The sequence below is a fragment of the Alnus glutinosa genome, chromosome 7 (genome assembly GCF_958979055.1).
Source record: "Alnus glutinosa chromosome 7, dhAlnGlut1.1, whole genome shotgun sequence".
NCBI classification, from domain to species: Eukaryota; Viridiplantae; Streptophyta; class Magnoliopsida; order Fagales; family Betulaceae; genus Alnus; species Alnus glutinosa.
In genome coordinates this window covers 3,280,473-3,302,261 of record NC_084892.1, presented here as the reverse complement: position 1 = coordinate 3,302,261, position 21,789 = coordinate 3,280,473, and the positions used below count along the sequence as shown (strand labels likewise).

Here is a 21,789-nt window from a genome sequence, read left to right as displayed (position 1 = left end):
TCACTTTTAATGAAACCATGGAGGGTTATGTAGGGGGTATGCCATGCACAGCTTATCTAAAAGTGAAGATAAACTCTCAAGATCAGAAGAGCTCGGGTGAGTGGAAATGGGGTATCAGAGAATGTCATCCTCTTTTAAGAGGCAAAGTTGGTGGATATGTGGAATTTAGAGCCATTGAGAAGGATAAATTACATGTTATAGATGGGAAAATAAATTTGTGTGAAGTAGAATGCAAAACTCCTTACACACAGTGTATGCATTATCATCTTCTCCTTGCAGCTTCCTCTGGTTCAAGGTATCATGAGAAGGTTTAAGATAAATTTCCTCATCAATTTCTTTTATGATATTACGGAACTAAGAAATTTCAATTTCATGCAGATATATTCTTGAGGGAAGGAAGATAATGAATCCTTATCTCTTTGGATTATATGCTTGGAGGGAGACAACAACACTGCATGTGACATTTAAAAAAGTTGTTGAGAACAATTCAAGGGAAGGCATGGTGAATTTAAAAGGCGAGCTTTGTATATCTATGGTACAGCTTTTGAAGAGCATCTTAAGTCTTGAAGGAAACAAGAGAGGGAGGTTCATACGTCTTCTATTACACACTCTCCTAAGCACGTATCTTTTACAGATTCCTCGAGGGAGTCACAAGGACTTCACCCTATCCAATTCGTATGTTAAACCTTATGGTCCTTATCCAAGCAGCACCCTCCATGAAATAAAAACAGGTATCGAGAATCTAATTAAATCCTTTGTTTAAGAGTGTCAAAATCGAATCTGCTTGGAATTAGTGTGATTGCATTCAATGCAGTCTTGAGAGCTAGAGTCGATGCTTATAAACATCAGAAACGAAAACTACATTGAGATACGGCATATTCATTGAAATTATACCAGTATATAATTAATTCAAAACTTGGTAAATGCACTTAGCTTAAAATAGAGAAGATGACTGGAAGAAGGAATACCCAACACCATCAAGTTATACATGCACTCAACTTGTGATCTGACTTAATGACCAAAATGTGACATATATGGAGCTAGCACATATTTCTTTGTTCTTTCTATTTCTTTTTTTTCTTTTTCTTTTGTCTTTTTTTTTTTTTTTGATGAATAAGTGAGGACTTTTATTACCAACAACCAAACATTACAACCAGAACCTGTCCAACCAAAACAGAGGACAAAACCAAAGCAAACCAAAGCTCACACCCACCAAAACAAAATAGAACAGCAAGACTGCAAGAAGAACTAAACCAGAACAGAAAATGATATGTTCCAGTTTAAACAGAGATTAACACTCTCCCTAGTCTTTGAGAATTACCATTTCCAGAAAATCGGGAACGAACATCCCAATAGATCGATCGAAGCACCTGCTCTTCAGTTTTGGGACATCCATTGTGCTTAATTTCATTTCTTGCTCTCCACAGATGATAAACAGCAAATTGTAGGACTAATCTGCAAAGAGCACTCCACATTCTCTTAGTTTTCCACTGCCTACAGCCTGTACCCATCACATTCAGCCAGTCAATATCAGGATTTTCAATATTACATCTCCACATACAATTTTTCCAGATTCTGGAACTAAAGCTACATCGAAAGAACAAATGGTCCCAGCTTTCCAACCCATGTCTACAGAAACCACACTGAGTGTCCCCTTTGTATCCCCAAACCAAAAGCCTATCTCCAGTAGTAAGGCGGTTTCTCACAGCCAACCATAACAAGAAAGTTTGCTTAGGGATTGCATAAGGGAACCAAATGAGAGACCACCAAATAACCTCCGGTTTCTTCTTCCTCAAAGCATTCCAAGTTTCTAAACTCACATAAATTCTTTTACGAGCCACAGTCCAAACCGGATTATCAGAATCTCCTAAATTAATTTCCGGCAACCTACTCTGAATAGTGACTAACTCTTCAGACCGGGCAGGTTTCCAATGCCATTCTCCATTCTTTAAAACAGAAGCTACCTTGCCATCAATGCTACTCTGAGAGTCATAAATAACTTTGAAGCCGATGCTCTCAAGGAGAGGACCACAGGGATGCCAGTCATCATGCCATAAATGAATACCATGCCCATCTCCCACTTCAAACTTAAGAAAGCCTCGAGCAAGATTTCGGATACGAAGTAGTTTCCTCCAATTCCAAGAGCAGTCTTGAGGGAGTTTTACATTCCAAAAACTTCTCCCCTTCAAATATTCTTTCTATTTCCTTTTCTACTCGAGTTTCTAATCTCGTGTCCTTTGTATGTCATGCAGAAGATGGATGTTTTATCAGTTGCAGACAATGGAAATGCACCCAAAATCCATCGAGGCTTGAAGGACCAAAACAACTAAATCCAGTTCTCCTTCTTAATGGTCATTCTACTGAGAGTTACTGGTTGCCAACAGAACCAAATGATTTAGTCAGAACTTTACTGGAAGAAGGCCATGAAACATGGCTACTGCAACCAAGGTTGCATCCTTTGAATCCTTCAAAAGAATTCACGATTGAAGATATTGGAAGATTTGATGTCCCAGCTGGTAAAAGAATGCAAATTCATACATGCTTCATTTTATCAATTCTTAGTTTCTTGATCCGATGTCTATTCAGTTCTCACTTAATTTTTCTTTTGCAGCAATAAATAAGATCCTTGAATTGCATGGCCAGCATACAGTAATACATGTAGTTGCACATTGTGTTGGAGGCTTAGCCGTACATATAGCTCTCATGGGGGGCCATGTATCTGCAACCCATATAGCTTCCATGTCTTGCACCAATTCTTCAATGTTCTTCAAGCTTAACGCTTCATCAATGTTCAAAATGTGGCTTCCTCTGGTCCCGGTAATCTCTCTCTCTCTCTCTCTCTCTCTCTCTCTATATATATATATATATACAGAACTTGATCGACATAAAGTTGCTACACTATGTTGGGACCGTTCAGAGAAGCAATCCGTATTGAGTTCAGAAAGACAGGAGGTGGGGATGTCAAAGAATGATGATAATGTCAAAATTGCTAATATTTTGGATGCTTGCTTAGTTGTGTTGATATTATTTTTTCTGTCCCTTTGTCTAAACATGCTCAGCCAATAATAATAAAGAATGACAATTACAAAGCAATTACTAACATACGAACAAGGAAGGAAATGATGAATTTAATTATTCCTGACTCCGTAAGTAATTAAGCTAATAAGTAATGATGAATTCAATTATTTAAATTGATATTTTAACAAAACCTCTAGGTCTAATGAATACATAATGTAATTTAGCACAATTTCTCAAGATCTCTTTCTCCTTGAGCTCAAGAAGGTGCATGTTTCAATTCGACGTGCAGCTTTCCATGGTTATACTAGGCAAGAACAAAATCCTGCCTCTGTTGGACACATCAAAGTGCAGTTTCCGTCATCGGCTCTTGAAATTTATTGCCTGCTTGATACCACGGCATGAGAGATGCACCTGCAACGAGTGTGAGGTTTTTTCTGGTATATTTGGAAGCACATTCTGGCATGCAAATGTAAGCCCCAAAATACACTACTGGTTAAACAAAGAGAGTTTGACAAGGCTTCCCATGGCAGCATTCCCCCACCTCAGGAAAATATGCAAAGCCGGCTTCATTGTAGACAGCAACGGCAACAACACATATTTGATCCATCCTGAGAGAATGGCGCTCCCTACGCTTTATATTTCCGGAGGACGGAGTCTCCTTGTGACTCCAAAGACTTCTTTTCTTGCTAACAAGTACATGACGTTACACCAGCCTGGTTTTAGACATGAGAGAGTTGTTGTGGAGGGTTTTGGGCATTCGGACCTTTTGATTGGAGAAGAGTCTGATAAGAAGGTTTTTCCTCACATTTTATCTCATATCAGATCAGCTGAAGGAGGAAATGATGCAATCGGTGCTCCGGGAAGGAAGTACACTAAAGAGGCAGCCCTGGAGTGGGAAGATGATCCAGATGAAGAATATGGAGGGTTTGACAGTTGGTTTTCTCCTTTAGTGGTTGTTTTGTTGTTTTTCTTGTTGTTTCTCATGTTAGTTTCATAGTACTTGTAACTTGTGTCGGTGGTTTGTGAAGTGGGAATTGAAAGAGTCCTTGACCATATGTAGTCGAATGATGTAATAATTCTTTGGACTTCTCTCGAAAACAAAATCGATCGAAATAGTTCATTTAATTGAGCCTAACTAGTAACTACGAGACCTCTTTGGAAATGGTTTTGCCTCCATATGTATTATGCTAGAAAAAAGCTCCTATTTTACTGGTGGAGTTTTCTCCAAATTGGATTGGTTAAATTTTTAATAGCATGTTAGAAACATATACATTTTTAATAGAATTTATTCCAACTCTTTAAATGCTATTAAAAAAGAATCCACTTCTCACATACCCAAAGTACACATGACAATTTTATAGGAATGTAAAAATAAAGAATTTTCCTTCAAACTGAAATAAAGAGTCATTTCATGATTCAAATTAAACTAGCATGTAACCCGCGTCATGCGCGGGTTTTTACTACTTAAAATTGTATAAGAATAAAATTAGAAAGAAATAAATAATATTCATAGTTTTTTTTAAAAAAAAAAAATAAATAAATAAATTAGAATGCTACATTTAATTTTAAAAACAAAATAAAAATTTAGGAATAAGAATGAAAATACGTAAATATATATAGATGTTAATTCAAGAGACCTTTTATACATATATAAGAATTCACTAAAGCAAAGAACAAAATAATACACTCACATCATTAGAATAACTTGTATTCAATATTTACAAATTGGATAACCTGTATTAAAATGCTACATAAAATTTATCAAGTCTATAAACATGAAATTTGAGAATTTCTAATAGAGAAATTAAAATATGTCAAGCATGATCGTCCTCATTGTCGGAGGACTCAGGCGGCGGTGCATTTGTCTCTTCCTGACACTCCAAATCAATCATGTGGTGAAAATTAATAACTTCAGGCGTTTGATGCAAGTATTGGTAGCGACTTAATGATGTTGCCCTCTTAGGATCAGAGGCGCACGCATGAGCGAGTCCCCTGTCTGATATCCCTTCTCGATGTACCTGAACACGTCGTCCCCTCCCACGACTGACGCTAGGAGTCCTCACCATAAAAGGACGCAAACGGAGGACTTCATATTTCTCGCGACACGCCCAGCGTACCAGACTGAGTAAGCATCCGTTGGGATTTCGTTCATCTTTCTTATGATGTTTGTCTGCCATGCTGCAGTCCAAAATGTAAATTAAATGAACAAAAAAGAAAATTATTTCAACTAAAGAAAATCTCACACTAACCAAAATCGTACACAAACCGTAATCAAATAATGAATAATTAACAATTTATAAACTACCAAACATGAAGCGAAATATTATGAATATTGTTTTCTTATTATCGTATACATTGTACCTTCAAAATGAAAGGCAATATCAAGTTAACTGTAACTCACAAAACATTATATATATTACTAAATTATATAATTATCAGCGTACATATTATGCTTAATTTGTGATATGAAAATTGAATGACGTAAACTAAAAAAAGTATAAACACATGACTTCAAATTATTTAAGAATTTGCACGATTATTGCAAATTATTTTCAAATTAAGCAAAAGAAATCACATGTATTGAATATTTACATTTACTAAATTTAATTCAAGAGAACAATTACATAATATTGTAATGCACAAAATAGTGTAAAACAAAAAGAACCGGATAAAGACCAACAAACAAATAATTATCCATTTTATAAACTAATTTTTTTATTTATTATTTTATTTTATATTTTAATAATAGCCATCATCAAGCACACCCGATCCTTCTTATCATATATATATATAATAGTATATATAATAATAATAATAATTAAAAATACACTTATTAAAACATTGATAGACACCGAATATGAATCTATAATATTGTTGGTGTTATACCTATTACATTTCAAAATAATTAAAACCCATATATATATAAGAACATTCTGAAAATGACAATACAAAGAAAAATAAATACAAAATAAGACAAAGTCTTTCAATATGGATCTGCATAAATTGCATTGTGATCAAAGCTTGAAAGGAAGCATCAGATTGAAAATCAGGGAATTTTTTTTTAAAAAAAAATTACAAAATAAAGCTTAGATCACCGCAATGTGTAATTGTGATTACAATATTGAATTCAAAAATAAAAAGTTTAAATGCATAATTAGAGAGCCATAAATAGGAAATGTGATTTTATAATGTAAATTTTATCTTGAAATTGATATAAAGTTTGTTCTTAAGTAGGGACCGGCCTCTACAACTTTGCAGAAGAAGAAGCCCAAAGGTCATTAGAAAAAAAAAAAAAAAAAAAAAACAACAACAAAAAAACTAAACTGTTAGATTAAAGATAGAAACAAAGTTTGTTTTCACTTTATCTAGTTTTATATAATTTAAGCAAAAGGAAAAAATAGACAGACAAATGCAATGTTTAAACATTTAATTGGTTTAAAAACTTAATAGACAGTTAAGCTTGACATATGGCACCATGAAATAATGTATGGCATTTAAAAACTCAATAGACAGTTATCTTTTTATCCATTATTATCCTTTACCCACCTAATTAAACACACACTTATTCTTTTTTTTTTTTTCTATTTTTGAACACCTAAACAATTTACAATTATACACAGATGAATGACAAACACACACATCTATGTATTTTCCACCACACGCACTCACTTTTACCTTCAGTTACTTTCTCTTACTTATCTTCTCTTTTCCTCTTCTACTCTTTTCTTTCTTGTCTGCACCTTTCTCTCTTCTATTATTTTCTTCACCGACACACACACAGCAGGTACCTGAGAGACAGAGATGAGAAAAAGAGAAAGAGGAAAACTTCAAGATTGTTATAAAAGTTCTATATTGCAATTTTCTGGGGGGAGATGTAGAAACATGAGCTTTAATTATATTGTTATAGTCTCATGTGAAATTTAAGACGACAGTAAGTGAGTATCATTTATCCTAGTCTCTTTTTTTGTGTTCCTTTTCATTTTTTTTTTCTCTCCGGTTGTAGATGTTTATTTTTTTGTTACGTAATTTTGATATTTTGTTCTGAAATAAGAACTGCAATTAAACCTCAACAACATTTTTCTGTCGTTCTACAACATGTTTTCAAAAAAAATAGTAGGAAGAAGATGAACGAATGGTTATGAATTCGCTAGAATACTTGATTTGGTAACAAAGATAATTACAAAAAATCATATGCAAGAACACAACAAATTACAAATTAAGTAAATAAAAATAAATAATCATATAATCTTGATATACGTATGATCTTCATAATCTACAAACAAAGAAAACTCAAAAATGTAGAAACAGAGAGAGTACCTTTTGATAGATCAGATGCTAAGATAGTAAGATAGCAATGGGAAGCAACAATTTTTTCGTTGTATAGAGTGGTTTTGTAACTGCTATGATGTTATATTGAGTGGTTATGTAATGTAACTGTTATGAGCCTTTTTGCCTTTTAATGTTGTAAGGAATAACCGCTACAGGATTTTGAAAAAGCACCGTGTTACCCATGTTTAACACAAAAATAGGGTTCAGTTTTTTTTTTTTTTTTTTGAGAGAGAAAAAATAGGGATTCAGTTTTTATTTAGCATGCAAATAGGGATTGAGTTTACTATCACATTTTAACACAAACTTAAACTCACCGTTTAACTTAAAATGAATACTTGGCAGTATTTTAATACGCCACTTGTCTCCTGATCTGTCATTTATCTTAAGCATCTCATGAAATCGTGAAAAAAAAATTTCTTTGGCCATAATTTTCAAACAATATCTCATCATGTGTCTCATATGGACCTATTCAGTAGAATCCTTGTCTCTACTATTCTGCCTTTTACAGGAGAAAATTATCAAGAAGTATGGGAAGCAATTATCAACAGTTTGATCACTACATATCTCAGCAGACATTAAAAAGAATGCAAAGAAATCTGAACATAAAATCTGAGTATTCTAAGCATAATTTCAGGAATTAACTTTAAAAAATCTAAACATAATTTCACGGTCTCTCTTAGCAATATCGTGATGAAGCAGAGAACATTGTGGGATATAAAATGTGTTTGATTTTATTAATTGCAGTGCTTTAAGCATGTATTAATATTAGGTAGAACATGAATGATTATAGTTAGGATTATTATACATATATAAAAGGAATAGCAGAAGTATAAAAGGAATAGCAGAAGTTGAAACCATGTTTACAAATATGGCGTTGGACTTGGTCTTGCAGATGCAGCAACTACGTATAATAAAAGCTTTTGACCAAAATATCTTAAAACCAAAACAAAGTGTAGAAGCGTTTAATATTAGGTAGAAGATGGAGAGTTATAGTTAAGATTGCCGATTATTATATAAAGGAGTAGCGAAATTTGAAACCTTGTTGATGAAGAGTACGTCGTTGGACTGTCTTTGCAAAGGTATCTTCGGTGCCTCTTCTCTAATTGATTAAATTGATGTACCCTCTATTTTCTTTTGTTTTCTGAGCAATACATGGAGAGGGGAATGGAGTTTCAGAGACTGTTTGTAAATTTTAGTACGGAGTTTCAGACAATTTTATAGCCTTTTCCTTCAAATATTTTAATTGGAAAAAATAACTGAACGTGTAGAAACCGCTTTTGACGGTTTGACATTTGATGTTTTCGAAGAGAAAGAAAATTGACATTTGATAGGTCCCAAAAGGGCAAAAAAAAAAAAAATGACGTTAACTTGTTATAATTATATGACACTTGTCAATTTGTTAATAAGCCACTTGTCTCAATATTAAGCATTCCTCTAAATGATTCCCCTATTATATATATATATGATTTCACGAATCTAATAGTATAGGTTAACACATCATTTAAAAATTTAAATAATGTGGCACCATATGCACCGGTATATACAACAAAATTAGTGTTGGCAATTTTTGACACGACCCGCGAACTCGGCATGAACACGACACGAAAATACAGGGTTTGAGTTTATGGTAATCGGGTTCGGGTCATAATATGGTCAACCCGATTATGACCCGGTTATAAATGTGTCTGGACCCGCTAACACAATAATAACCTGTTTCTTTAAAAAAAAAAAAAAAATCGAAACAAACTTACAAACCCTAGTAGCACCCACATGCCCGGCAACCCATATCACTTTTCTAAGTTTTCTTTTCAATATTCACACCTCCTTCACACTGAAAATGGACGAATCCTTGCTTTGTCGTCGTCGACGATCTCGCGGCCGACGATCCTTACAAAAGTGATTTGGCTGACGATCCTTACAAACCCTCGAAAATGGACGAATCCGTGCTTCGTCGCCGCCGACGATCTCGCGGCCGATGACTGCGATGAGGCAGGCTTGGATCTGGGTTTTGTGGTCATTTTGGCATGGGTTTCTGTCGGGTCATCAAGACGAAGACAAAGACGAAGACAAATTCAGCTTCAAACTAAGACAATCCTTATTCGGACGAAACTTCTTCTTCGGAAGAGGAAATAAACATGTCAATCGGGTTCGTGTCGGGTAACACGATTTACAATTGGGTCGTGTTCGGGTCATATGTTTCAACCTGATTAATAATCGGGTCAGGTTCATGTTATACCTGTTTATGTAATCGGATCAGTCGGGTTGACTCGAACCCGACTCGTTTACCCGAATTGCCAACCCTAAACAAAATAAATTTTTAATTGTAGAAATGAAGAATTTACTAATACATTTTTCTGGATTGATGTGACAGTGCTCATAAGCCTTTAAAAATTTATTTATTTTTAAATAAGAATTGATGGTACTGCATGTCACATCAGTCCAACAAAATGAAAGCGAGAGGGAGGTGCACGTAATATTTAGTATTTCTGTTTAATTTTAGTATCCCAAGTAGTTAACGTAACAATAAACCCTTTGCCATTGCCCTCACGATCAGTCATCAAATCATCCACTCACATTTTCTCCTTTTATTTTTTCTATTTGCATCAGGTGGGGCAAGAACCCTACTGTGTAATTCTCTTTCCCTACTTTTCCCTATTTGAATAGAAAAAAGGAAAAAAGAATCAACAAAAAAATAATTGGTCTATTCCTTGACTTGCCGATAAAGTTTGAATCACACTGGCAGGCAATCGAAACAGTTTCTTAATGTGATATAGAGTATAAAGAAATTTTTATATTTTTTTTAAAGAAAAAGCGAAAGAAGCTGTTCAAAAGTAATTAATGTGGTTAAAAAATTAAAATAAAAAATTATTAAAAAAAATATAAAAATTAAAATAATTTAAAGTTGATATTTTTAGACAAAAAAAAAAAAAAAAACAAGGTTACCAAAGAAGCCCGTAAAGTCAGCTTTACAAGATGGGCAGCTCTGATTGACTGGATTGATCCACTCAAGTCATGCATTCATACGGATTTTCTTCAGTCCTTCTACCTCTTTCCAAATGTCGTGGCGGCCGGAAAAGCATGCATGCAACAGCTTAACCTAGAAAAAATTAAGGTAGACTTATTGATAGGGGTGACAATTTTTTATACGGCTTGCGAATTTGACACATAGTTATAAGGTTTTGGTTTAATTTAAATGAGTTTGGGTTATAAACAGATCGACCCATTTATGACACGTTTAATATACGTATCAAACTGGTCAACCCGCTTGATCCGCAGATAATCCGTTTGACCCCTTTAAAAAAAAACAAAAGGTTGAAAGTAGTTTATGTCGGACCCTTATTTTGCTGTTGAGATATGTAGTTAATATTCATTGTAAATTGTATCGAAATTTTTACATTAAGTTTGAAAGCAATTTTTGGTAGTTTACATTAAAGATTGGAAGTAGTTTATAACTTTATATTAAGGTTGGAATATTAGATAGTTATTGTAAAAGTTTGGAATGATATTTCAATCCTTAATTAATTTTTTGAAAAATTATGCTGCTAAGTGCTAGCTTAGAAGTTAGAATCATCAAATTAATTAGGTGATTATATGGTTTTGGGCCTTTTCTATGCGGAGACCTTTGAAATTGCATTACTTTTAAAATTTTTGAAATGATTGAACATTAATGCTCCGTTTGTTTCGGCGTAAAATGATTTCTGGAAAACAATTTCAGCATTTTTCGGTGTTTGGTAGGGGCGAAAATAATGGTCAACGAAAATCATTTTCGGTTTGACCGTAAAAGCTTCTTTAATTTTCGGAAAACGATTTACGATTTTTAAAACCGTAAATCGTTTTACAAAATGAAACTCTTCGTCCTTACACACATGTTTGATATCCGATCGTCAGAATTTAACAATTATCGGTCGTCGGAATTCGGTCGGCGTCGGAGTCCGACAACATCCGGTCGCCGGAACCTTGCCGGTGCCGGAATCAGTCACTGGAATTTTGCCGGTGTCGGAATCCGGCCACCGGATGACCAAATTCCGGCCGGATCCGGAAGATTCCGTCCCGATCTGGCCAAAATGGCCGGGATCCGGCAGGAATCCGGTCAAACTTTTTTGCCGGAATCCGGCGACGGCGATCGGACGTTGCCGGATTCCGGCGACATTTGCAAAACTCTGATTTTTGCATTTCGTAATTTTTTTCGTGCAAACCAAACACCGAAAAATATTTTCAAGAAAATCATTTTTTCTGAAAATAATTTCGTCGAAATCATTTTACGACGGAAATCATTTTACGTCGAAACAAACGGAGCATAAAAGAACAAAAATAAAAAGTGGGCAAAAAATAAATTAATGGGCCGTTTCGGGTCAATCGGGTTGTGTCAATCGAACATGACTTGTTAACTAAACGGGTCGTGTCGTGTTACTCGTTAATTTAACGTGTCGTGTTCGGGTTGACATGTTTGACCCGTTAATTTAATTTGGTCGTGTTGTATCAAGCCTAAACGGGTTGGCAGGTCAAATATATTGACCCGAACCCGACACAGCAACCCGTTTTGTCACCCCTAGTTGTTGTTGAAAAACCCTATTTGATCTCGATGCATGTTGACCGACTATCCTTTGATATTTGCTAACAATTGGTTGCCAAATATTTTGGAAGGAAAATAATCATTGTCTAAGATCATTAGCAACACTTTTTTAATTTTTTTTTTTTCTTAATATAAAAATTCAAATCACTCTATGCTTTCCTATTTTAATGTATTTCACAATACTTTCCATTATCTTTTCTCTATACCATTTGAATATTCTTTTTAAATTAAATGGTAGGAGAAAGAAAGAAAAAATAAATCATTTAAATATTGTTTCAAATAAATGGTAGATGAATAAGAGAGGCAAGATAAAAAATTATATATTGAAATAATGTTAAGAAATTACTTTTGCTTCTTTTGATGTTTCCTTAGTTTAGGAAACAACAAGATAATCTGATTCAATGAATTTTTTAAGAGTTTTTCCTACGTATAAGAAATGGAATAAGATCTAAGGAAGCTGATGCTTGTGCTCTAATATTTTATAATACTGCCCATTCATTTATCATATGTTTAATCCTGAATTAATTTCTATAATTATTCTCTAATTAATTTAGAAACGTTGGCCTACAATTAAGTTAAAAAGTTTCTCGGCGTCCGAACACGAACAGAAGTTGCCTACGAATTGAATTAGTACAAATTGGTCTCATAAAAAAACAAAAACTAAATCGATAATTCTCTAAAAGTGGCAAATTTAACTTTCTCCAGCCGCGTCTAGATACGGATTGAGATCCCCGGCAATAGCAAAAAATTTGCCCAAGAACAATTTCTCCAATCTAAGCCATCCATTTAAATCCATTTAAAATAACGGCTATTAATACGCCACCTCATCGATTCGCGTCAACCTCAGAAAAAAAATCTTCTCCCTCCGCCAAATACGGTCTGCGTCTCTCTCTCTTCATTCTTCATTTCTTCTTCTCCTGATTCTTTTTTTTTTTTTTTTCTTACCCATTCTCCATTCTTCTTTCCCCCAAAACATCTTTATTTTCAGAAAAATCTTTTCTTCCCCAAAACTTTCCCCAAATTTTTTCCCTCCTTCCTCACCCCACTGACGGCCATCCCCCTGCCACCCATCGGCGCACCGCCAACCGCAGTTCGCCTCCCACTGCCGACCAGGAGAGCTGCCTGCCGTATTCTCTCTCTCTCTCTCTCATGGTTTTTTTTTTTAAAAAAAATTTCTCTCTTGCTTTGGGTTTGTTTGGATCTAAGCTTCTGATTCCCTAAACGTTGCCAAGACCGTTGGATCCAAAGCTTCTTTTCCGTTTTCTTCAACTGGGTCTTAAATAAGTTCTTGTATTTTAGGCCTGAGCCTGAGATTCAAGCTCTTACCTTTTTCTATTTGAAAATGGTAGTGAGGTTCTGTTTGGTTCCCTGAAAATTTGAGGGAAAAGAACGAGAAGGGTAGATGCATAACGAGAATTTGAAACACCATTTCAATGGGGATTTTCCCCTGCTCTAGGGCTGTAGATGTTGTTGGGTCAATTACACCATAGAAAAGGGAAATCACAATCTCAAGTACGACATAACCCATCTAGGCCATGCTTAAAATTTTAAAAAATTACATTATCAAATGATACTCAGATTGAACAGAAGGAAAAAGAACAATCATGGGTACCTTTTGTTACCCATGGGATTCGCGACTAGAGCCAACCATAAGAAGTCATAGGTCTAATACTTTTACTATTTTGTTGCTGAAAATCTTTTGCTAGTCATGTATTTTGGGTGGCTTTCTTTTTTATTAGCTCTTTTCTGCTGAACTTTTTCCTTTTAGAAAGTAAAGGAACTGATTTGTCTGATTTATTAGAATTGCCCTTGTGGTTGGCTTCTAAGGAGCCATAGGAAAATAGCCCATAGTTCCCAATTTCTCTCAATTTTTTTTTTTAGTTACTTTTCCTCAGTAGCCAATTTGGAACATCAAGGTCTAGCATTTTTTTAACACTAATTGATCAAATTACGTTGTTCCAACTTGAGTTCCATGATAATCTAAAATCACAGCTTTGTCTTCTTTTTTTCGTTATCCCCATTACTTTAACAAAAAAAAACATGTTTTATGGTTTGGTTCAATCCCATGCGGTCATTTTTCATATGCTGTAATCTTTCTCTTTCATGACTATCTGTAAATCATTTTTTGATTGTTTTGTGGGCAAGACATAGTAGTGACATACAGGACAAATTGCAGAGAGGAACCCCCACGAGGTGCTCGAAACTGTTAGCAGTACATGAAGTAGCTAGCTTGTTGTTCAAATCTTAACCATAGAAGCCCAAGTAATATTGCAGTCAAAAGAATGTCCTCCAACGGCTGAGGCATTACTGTATGGAATTCGAAGTTGAAGATCAACAGGAGGGACTTTCTTCATTGGTGGACCAATTTGAATCCATCAAACTTTGTACATTAAGCTCAGACTTGTGACATGGCTGTATTGTGATGATTGATTCTACGTGTATCATAACTTGACCCCTGGGCTCTAATGGAGTTGTCAACTGTGTTCCACATGGAGATTCTCTTTGTATCATTGGCTGGCGACTTCCAATTAAAAATAACAGAAAAAGGACAACTCAAGGAAATGAAACTAACAAATCGAGGGGGTGCTCTAGCAAAATTACAACTTGATCACATTACATTTAAAAGCTTTGTATTTGTATTCAGATTATTGATCAATATGACTCAACCAACCAAAAATCAAACAAGCAAAAAAAAGCTTCTACCTCAATATCACGTACAATACGTCAAAGTGCCCAAATTGAGGATCTTTAGGAAACTCCATAACGGAATTAGAGTTCGATATCAATTTACAAATCATTCTTTAGAGCCTCAATACAAACCAATTTAAAAACAAAATGACATCAAATATTCCTCAAATAGAAATATTGAATCACCCTGTGCATTAATTTGCCTCACATCAAATGCTCCACCAAAACACTAAAGTATGCTCCATGGTAGCATTTCTGATGTATGTTTCTAACCCAATCTCCATGACAAGCAATGTCTCCCTGCATGTTTTAAAAATGACCATATCAGCAGAGAGAGAGAGAGAAAAGAAAAAAAGAAAAGAAAGACAATATACATAATGCTATATAAGTATGATAAACTTGCAATTTAAACAACATAATTACCAATAGTGACAACTAGAAAATCAACCTTGATTAACAGTGTCACAACCTGATTCTCCAGGAATTGAGATTATAGATAGTACCAACATTTATTTATACAATTCATCGGTTATCATATGAAGCTTCTTTTGTTTTGTAATACCTGAGTAATTACACTATTTTTAATTCCAATTACATTGTCACGTTGAAAATCAATTACAGGAGGCCAAAAAATATTCAAACAAACATAATTAAAATACAAGGAATAGAAGCGTCTTCTTTTTTCTGTTTTGTTTGTTCTTTGTGTCGATTGGTTGTTAAAATACATTAGAAACAATCCTAGTGCAGGGAAAAAGAAACAATGGATGTTAAAATACAAGCATAATAGAAAAACATGAGTGTCTTTAAAAAAAAAAAATAATAAATCAGAAAAACCAATGTATTGTTTGGGGAAAAACGTGGAAAAAATAACATTGACAAGCAAAGCTAATAGTGGTTCTGGTGGAGGGCCAGGACAAACAAATTGAACAAATTCCATTAAATACCAAGGTGGCAATGCCCTTGGTGAACGAAAAAAAATTGTCCTGCTTCCAAACTCGCCCTTGTACATATCTGACCGTTGTATTTTCGAACTCGACCTTTCGTGGCCTGGAAAGTCTCACCAAAAAAAGATGAAACAGACAGAGACGAAAGCAAAGCAGGAAATGAAAAAAAAAAAAAAAAAAAAAAAAAAAAAAGGACCCAATCTGCAACACTTAAATACTACATTGTCTTTGACAACAACATGCATTTCGGAAGCAGAATTTACAACAAATTTCGGATCTGTACAGTGGGAAGAGATGGAGATGGGGATGGATCAAGCAACTCAAAAAAGCAGATCCAAAAACAACTCAAAAAACCGATCTGTATGAAGAGAAAATCAAAACAAAAATGAGAAGACCTTACGGTGGATGGGTCGTCGGAGTCGTCTGCTGTGTTGGTGGTGATTCGGCTTGGCTCGTCGGCGGCAGCGATGGACCGGCTGGGCTCGTTGTGGCGGAACGGTCGATGGTCGTTGGAGTCGTCGGAGCTGAATGGGGGATGGAGGCCGGAGATGGAAGAACCGGTGGCGGTGGTAGCTGGTGGTCGAAGGTGCTCAGCTGGTGGGTGGCTGTCGGTGGGGTGGAGGGAGGGAGGAGATGGAGCAAAATTTTTTTTTGGGAGAAATTGAAATGACGCTGGGTTTGTGGGATGATCTGAAAATTTTGAGAGAAGGAGAAGAATGAGAGAGAGAGAGAGAGAGAGAGAGAGAGAGATAGGGGAAATCAGCAGATAGATGAGAAGAAGTGTGCGTCTGAGAAAAAGAGGATTGACGCGGATTGTGATGATGTGTCATGATAATAGCCGTTCTTTTAAATGGACGGTACAGATTAGAGAAATTGTCGCTGGGCAATTTTTTTGCTATTGCCGGGGATCTCAGTTCGTCTAGATACGTGTGTAATTGAGCAAAAGAATGAATTAAGATCCCCTCAAATTCTTTGCCTGAATTTGATGGAATTCGGGCAGGTAGTTGTGAGTGAGCATTTATGGGATCTACCTGACCAAATAAAAGTTGGGCTGCCCAACTGCTTATCCGGTCAAGTGGATTCCATAAATGCTTACTCACAACTACCTGCCCGAATTCTATCAAATTCGGGCAAAGAATTTGAGGGGATCCTGATCCCAAAAGAATGAGAATTTGAAAGACACGATGAACAAGACCCAAAATAATTAATCCACCTTTTAATTAATTATTGATGATACCAAATACCTGAATTAAGATCCCCTCAAATTCTTTGCCCGAATTCGATAGAATTCAGGCAGGTAGTTGTAAGTGAGCATTTATGAGACTCACCTGACCAAATAAAAGTTGGGCTGCCCAACTGCTTATCCGGTCAGGTGAATCTCATAAATGTTTACTCACAACAACCTGCCCAAATTGTATCAAATTCGGGCAAAGAATTTGAGGGGATCCTGATCTCAAATACCTACCCTTTAGACCGGGCATTGAGTTCTCAAGTAACCATCACTTTCATTAGGAACGGAATTCGAATTTCTCCTAATTAAGGGATCGAAACATGAATAATGGGCCAAACCTAATTCTGATAGGAATCATGTCCAATTTTTTAGCCGAAAAATTTTCAAAATCGGAGCCCTGAATAAAAGGTACCATCGACAATCTATGGCAAGGGTCACCCCTACATATATAGGGCGGGCTTCTTGTCACCCCTACATATATAGGGCTTCTTGTCGGGTACGGTGGTACCGGTGTATATATGTAAGGAACAATGGCTAAGATTTTTCCTAACGAATTTGGTGTTAATGTCTCAATGGGTATTAGAACTTAAATAATCATAATTGAGCAGGAAAATTTGACTTCTAGGCTTGATTTACGGCTAAATAACTTTCCTAATTCTGATAGGAATCATGTCCAATTTTTAAGTTGGAAAATTTTCAAAATCGGAGCCCTGAATAAAGGGTACCATCGACAATCTATGGCAAGGGTCACCCCTACATATATAGGGCTTCTTGTCGGGTACAATGGTACCGGTGTATATATGTAAGGAACAATGGCTAAGATTTTCCCTAACGAATTTGGTGTTAATGTCTCAATGGGTATTAGAACTTAAATAATCATAATTGAGCAGGAAAATTTGACTTCTAGGCTTGATTTACGGCTACATAACTTTCCTAATTCTAATAGGAATCATGTCCAATTTTTAAGCCGGAAAATTTTCAAAATCGGAGCCCTGAATAAAGGGTACCATCGACAATCTATGGCAAGGGTCACCCCTACATATATAGGGCTTCTTGTCACCCCTACATATATAGGGCTTCTTGTCGGGTACGGTGGTACCGGTGTATATATGTAAGGAACAATGGCTAAGATTTTCCCTAACGAATTTGGTGTTAATGTCTCAATGGGTATTAGAACTTAAATAATCATAATTGAGTAGGAAAATTTGACTTCTAGACTTGATTTACGGCTACATAACTTTTTCCTAATTCTGATAGGAATCATGTCCAATTTTTAAGCCGGAAAATTTTCAAAATCGGAGCCCTGAATAAAGGGTACCATCGACAATCTATGGCAAGGGTCACCCTTACATATATAGGGCTTCTTGTCACCCCTACATATATAGGGCTTCTTGTCGGGTACGGTGGTACCGGTGTATATATGTAATGGCTAAGATTTTCCCTAACGAATTTGGTGTTAATGTCTCAATGGGTATTAGAACTTAAATAATCATAATTGAGCAGGAAAATTTGACTTCTAGGCTTGATTTACGGCTACATAACTTTCCTACTAATTAAGTTTTGTTAGCCTACTTAATAGAGATTGTAGGAGTCTCTTCTCGTAGCCAAATATTTCTCAGCTACAAAATTAATTAATGGAACCCAATTGAAGTGGGAACAAACCTGTGCTGCCAATTGACTTGAGAAATTCCAGTCACAGGAGGTTAACTTATAAAAGTTATATATTATAAGTGCATGGTCTTTGTGGGCAAGGAAGTGATCGAAGACCGTGATCACCATCGACAGCTTGTTTTTCTCTTGACCTGGGATTTCAAAGAAAATAATGAAGAAACAAGCAGAGTTAATGAGAAGGCTTGGAGATGGAGAAGAAGGTGGTTATGATGCTATTGTCGTGGGGTCTGGATATGGTGGTTCTGTTGCTGCTTGTCGGATGTCAATGGCGGGAATAAAGGTATGTTTGATTGAGAAAGGCCGGAGATGGGAAGCTCAGGATTTTCCAACTGACAGCTTGAAGATCATGTCTGCTGTGAGGATGGAGAACCAGAACTTAGGTGTCAGCTTTGGCCCAAAAGATGCTTTATTCCAGGTTAATTACTTTACTTCCTCTTAATTTGTTATCTTCTTCTCGATCTTGCATGGAAATCAAACATATATAAACATGCATGAAGATCGACGTACAAGGTTACTTCACAATAATTAACGTTTTAGTATTTGGATATATATTTGGAATCACTGAAATGAACAACTCATGAAGAAAAATATCATGAATCCGTTGTCAAATCACCAAATACGTACAAGAGATATGTTATACATTCTCTTATTGTCTTTACCTCATTTTTTTCACTTTTGAAAATTATTATTAAATGTTTTACGTGGCCCATATAAGGGACTTACATGAACCCTATATATCCAAGGATGATTTTAAAGAATTGGAAGGATGAAAGAAGAACAGGAGGAGTGTGGCGTCCCACATTGCTTGGGTATAAGAATTAGAATGCGCTTATATGTATAAACGCATCATTCTTGACACAACGTTTTTTAAAGCCGTGATGACCATAAACCTATCAAAACTTTGCAGTTAAGCGTGCTTCTGTGAAAGTAGTATTAGGATGGGTGACCTTTTGAAAAGTCTCATTTTAGGGAGCTAAAAGCGGACAATATTATTGTGTCATTGGAGGTATGTCATTACAAATGATATTAGAGCCGTTGTTCAGCCTTAGATGAGGGAGCGTGCACAAGCTTATGAGGGTCACTAGCGGGTACTCTTTGGGACGCCAAGAATTGGGTGATCCCATGAGGGTCGCCAGCGGGGACGCTGGGTTACAAGGAGGAAATAAAACATTTCTCTTTTATGAAAATTCTCAACGTCTATAAATTTTTGAAAAGTTCAACTTGTTTACTTTGTTTAAAAGTCCACTTTTTACATAAAAAAATGTTATTTCATTTTCTGTAATACATCTCTCATCCATCTTTTGTTCAAATCAAGCATTGAAAAGTCTTGGAAGAAGATGAAAAGTCCCGTGTAGAAATATATAATGAATCGGTTGTCAAAAGAACTTAAGCAGGCCAAAAAACGGTAGTCACATGGAGTTGAAAATTAACCAGATTAAAACATGCTTAGTTTCTAATTAACTCAAGACTTCAGTGTAAATTAATGATAATATATATGAATCTGTTTGATGAAAATATATATAGGTACATGAACAAAATGATTCTCTAGCAGCAGTGGCATGCGGGCTTGGTGGAGGTTCACTTGTGAATGCAGGAGTGACGGTGCCAACCCCAGTTCGAGCCAGAAGGAATCCGAAGTGGCCAAAGGAATGGGAAAGGGATTGGGAAAATTGTGAAGCTTCTGCCGCAGCCATGCTGAGAATACAAAGTGTTCCTGTCAAGTTTCCTGTTGCCAAAGTCTTGGGAGAAATATTAGCCGATGGACAGATTGAAAAAAGTTTTGAGACGTCTTCATTGCAGCTAAGCATGAATTTTGGTCTTGAAGAGCCTCAAAGCAATATTAATCCCTGCTTAGCCTGTGGAAACTGTCTTGCTGGATGTCCTTATAATGCCAAAAGTTCTACTGACAAAAACTATTTAGTTTCGGCAATCCAGGCATTATTTTCTAGCTATCATTTAATTTGTTTATATTAACTGCAAACTATATGTTTTTAGGAATATATATAGTACGTTTGTATTTTCAAATGCCATAGGGTATTTACGGCTACTTTTGGTACTTGAATAATTAATAATGGTTCTTTAGAAATTAATAGGAAGAGGTATTATTAGAAATGAACGAACATTCTTATTCTTAATTAGTATGGTTACAATACAAGAATAACCAAAGTTTTTAAATGAAAATGAATTATATTTTGCCCAGTTTTTCTAAAACATCATAACCGTAAATATTATTGTCCCTATAGGTGGCTGGCATGGCCACCCGGTACCAATAGAAGCTCTAGGGGTGGTTGCGGGCTTGTGGCAACCACTGGTGCACCATGGGGGTGGCTACGACCACCCCGAATTGCACAGGTTGCATGTCCAAACAGTTTCTTATTCATATTTGGATCATACTTTTTCTGTTAAATTTCTTTGTGATGCAGGCAGGATGTCATGTAATAACAGAATGTCAAGTTCAATATGTGGTTAAAAAACCATATGAAATTTACGAAGAAGAAGGCATAATTGGCAGAAAGAGAAGAAGATGGCATGTTTACTTGAATGAGATTGACTGCATAACTGCTGATTTTGTAGTCCTTTCAGGTACGAAGCAGTTCTAGCAACAACAAATGATATGTATCTTTTGTTAGAGAATATTTTCCATATCATTAATTGTGATTGGATTTGGTATGAGAATTTATCTTGTGAAAGTAAGTTGTACACCGAATTAAATAAAATCTCGTCTCTGTTTATCTTTATTCCCCTTTATCTTTACTTTTCTATTTGATTATCAATTCTTTCATTTTTTTGAAATTTTGTCTCAAAACAAAAAGTTAAACAAGTTCGAAATATGTTTCCTTTTTTCCATAGCGGGAGTTTTGGGCACAGCTGAGATACTTTTCCGGTCACAAATGAGAGGATTGAAACTTTCAGATGCACTTGGGTCTGGATTCAGCTGTAATGGGAATAATGTGGCTTATCTTGCTGGAAGCCCAGCACCCATGAGTGCTTACGGATTAAACCGAAAGCAACTCTCAAACATACCTTTTCAAGAACGGCCGGGGCCATCCATCTCTTCATCTTATACATCTTCATTGGGATTCACAATCCAGGTCTCGAAACTTCTCTACATCTAAAACCTAAATTCACTCATGTAGTTCTAACTGGGTTTTTTCTTCGGGTCATTGTAAATTTTTATAAACACGTAAAATCGTTAGTTATATTTGCGTTATCATTCCAAAATGACTAATCAATTTAATTTAAACTTTCATAGAATCACTTATAAAGCACAGTTTTACTTAATAAGTAAGCAATGTGAAATCATGGGTGGTTTGAGCCTTAAATAACTTAGGCGG

The 21,789-nt window shown here is 35.7% G+C and overlaps 2 protein-coding genes across 2 annotated transcripts; both read left to right on the top strand.

Annotated features, from left to right (window-relative positions):
• Positions 1 to 364: 364 nt before the first annotated feature.
• Positions 365 to 4,058, top strand: LOC133874160 (uncharacterized). The gene is made up of 4 exons (XM_062312008.1): positions 365 to 731; positions 2,253 to 2,516; positions 2,612 to 2,817; positions 3,308 to 4,058. Exons 1-4 carry the CDS (start codon positions 404 to 406, stop codon positions 4,013 to 4,015), a joined length of 1,506 nt encoding a protein of 501 aa, XP_062167992.1. The 5' UTR covers positions 365 to 403; the 3' UTR covers positions 4,016 to 4,058.
• Positions 4,059 to 15,937: 11,879 nt separating this feature from the next.
• Positions 15,938 to 20,428, top strand: LOC133872650 (uncharacterized). The gene is made up of 3 exons (XM_062310230.1): positions 15,938 to 16,138; positions 18,600 to 18,869; positions 19,979 to 20,428. The coding sequence occupies exons 1-3, from the start codon at positions 15,938 to 15,940 to the stop codon at positions 20,426 to 20,428; spliced, it is 921 nt and encodes a 306-aa protein (XP_062166214.1).
• The last annotated feature ends 1,361 nt before the right edge of the window (positions 20,429 to 21,789 follow it).

Coding starts and splice junctions, on each gene's coding strand:
- LOC133874160 (XM_062312008.1), top strand. CDS start 404: ATGAATCCTTATCTCTTTGGATTATATGCTTGGAGGGAGACAACAACA. Junction 2,517..2,611: donor AAGATTTGATGTCCCAGCTG/GTAAAAGAATGC, acceptor TTTCTTTTGCAG/CAATAAATAAGATCCTTGAA. Junction 2,818..3,307: donor TGTGGCTTCCTCTGGTCCCG/GTAATCTCTCTC, acceptor TTCGACGTGCAG/CTTTCCATGGTTATACTAGG.
- LOC133872650 (XM_062310230.1), top strand. CDS start 15,938: ATGAGAAGACCTTACGGTGGATGGGTCGTCGGAGTCGTCTGCTGTGTT. Junction 16,139..18,599: donor GTGGTAGCTGGTGGTCGAAG/GTGCTCAGCTGG, acceptor GGGATTTCAAAG/AAAATAATGAAGAAACAAGC. Junction 18,870..19,978: donor CAAAAGATGCTTTATTCCAG/GTTAATTACTTT, acceptor AAATATATATAG/GTACATGAACAAAATGATTC.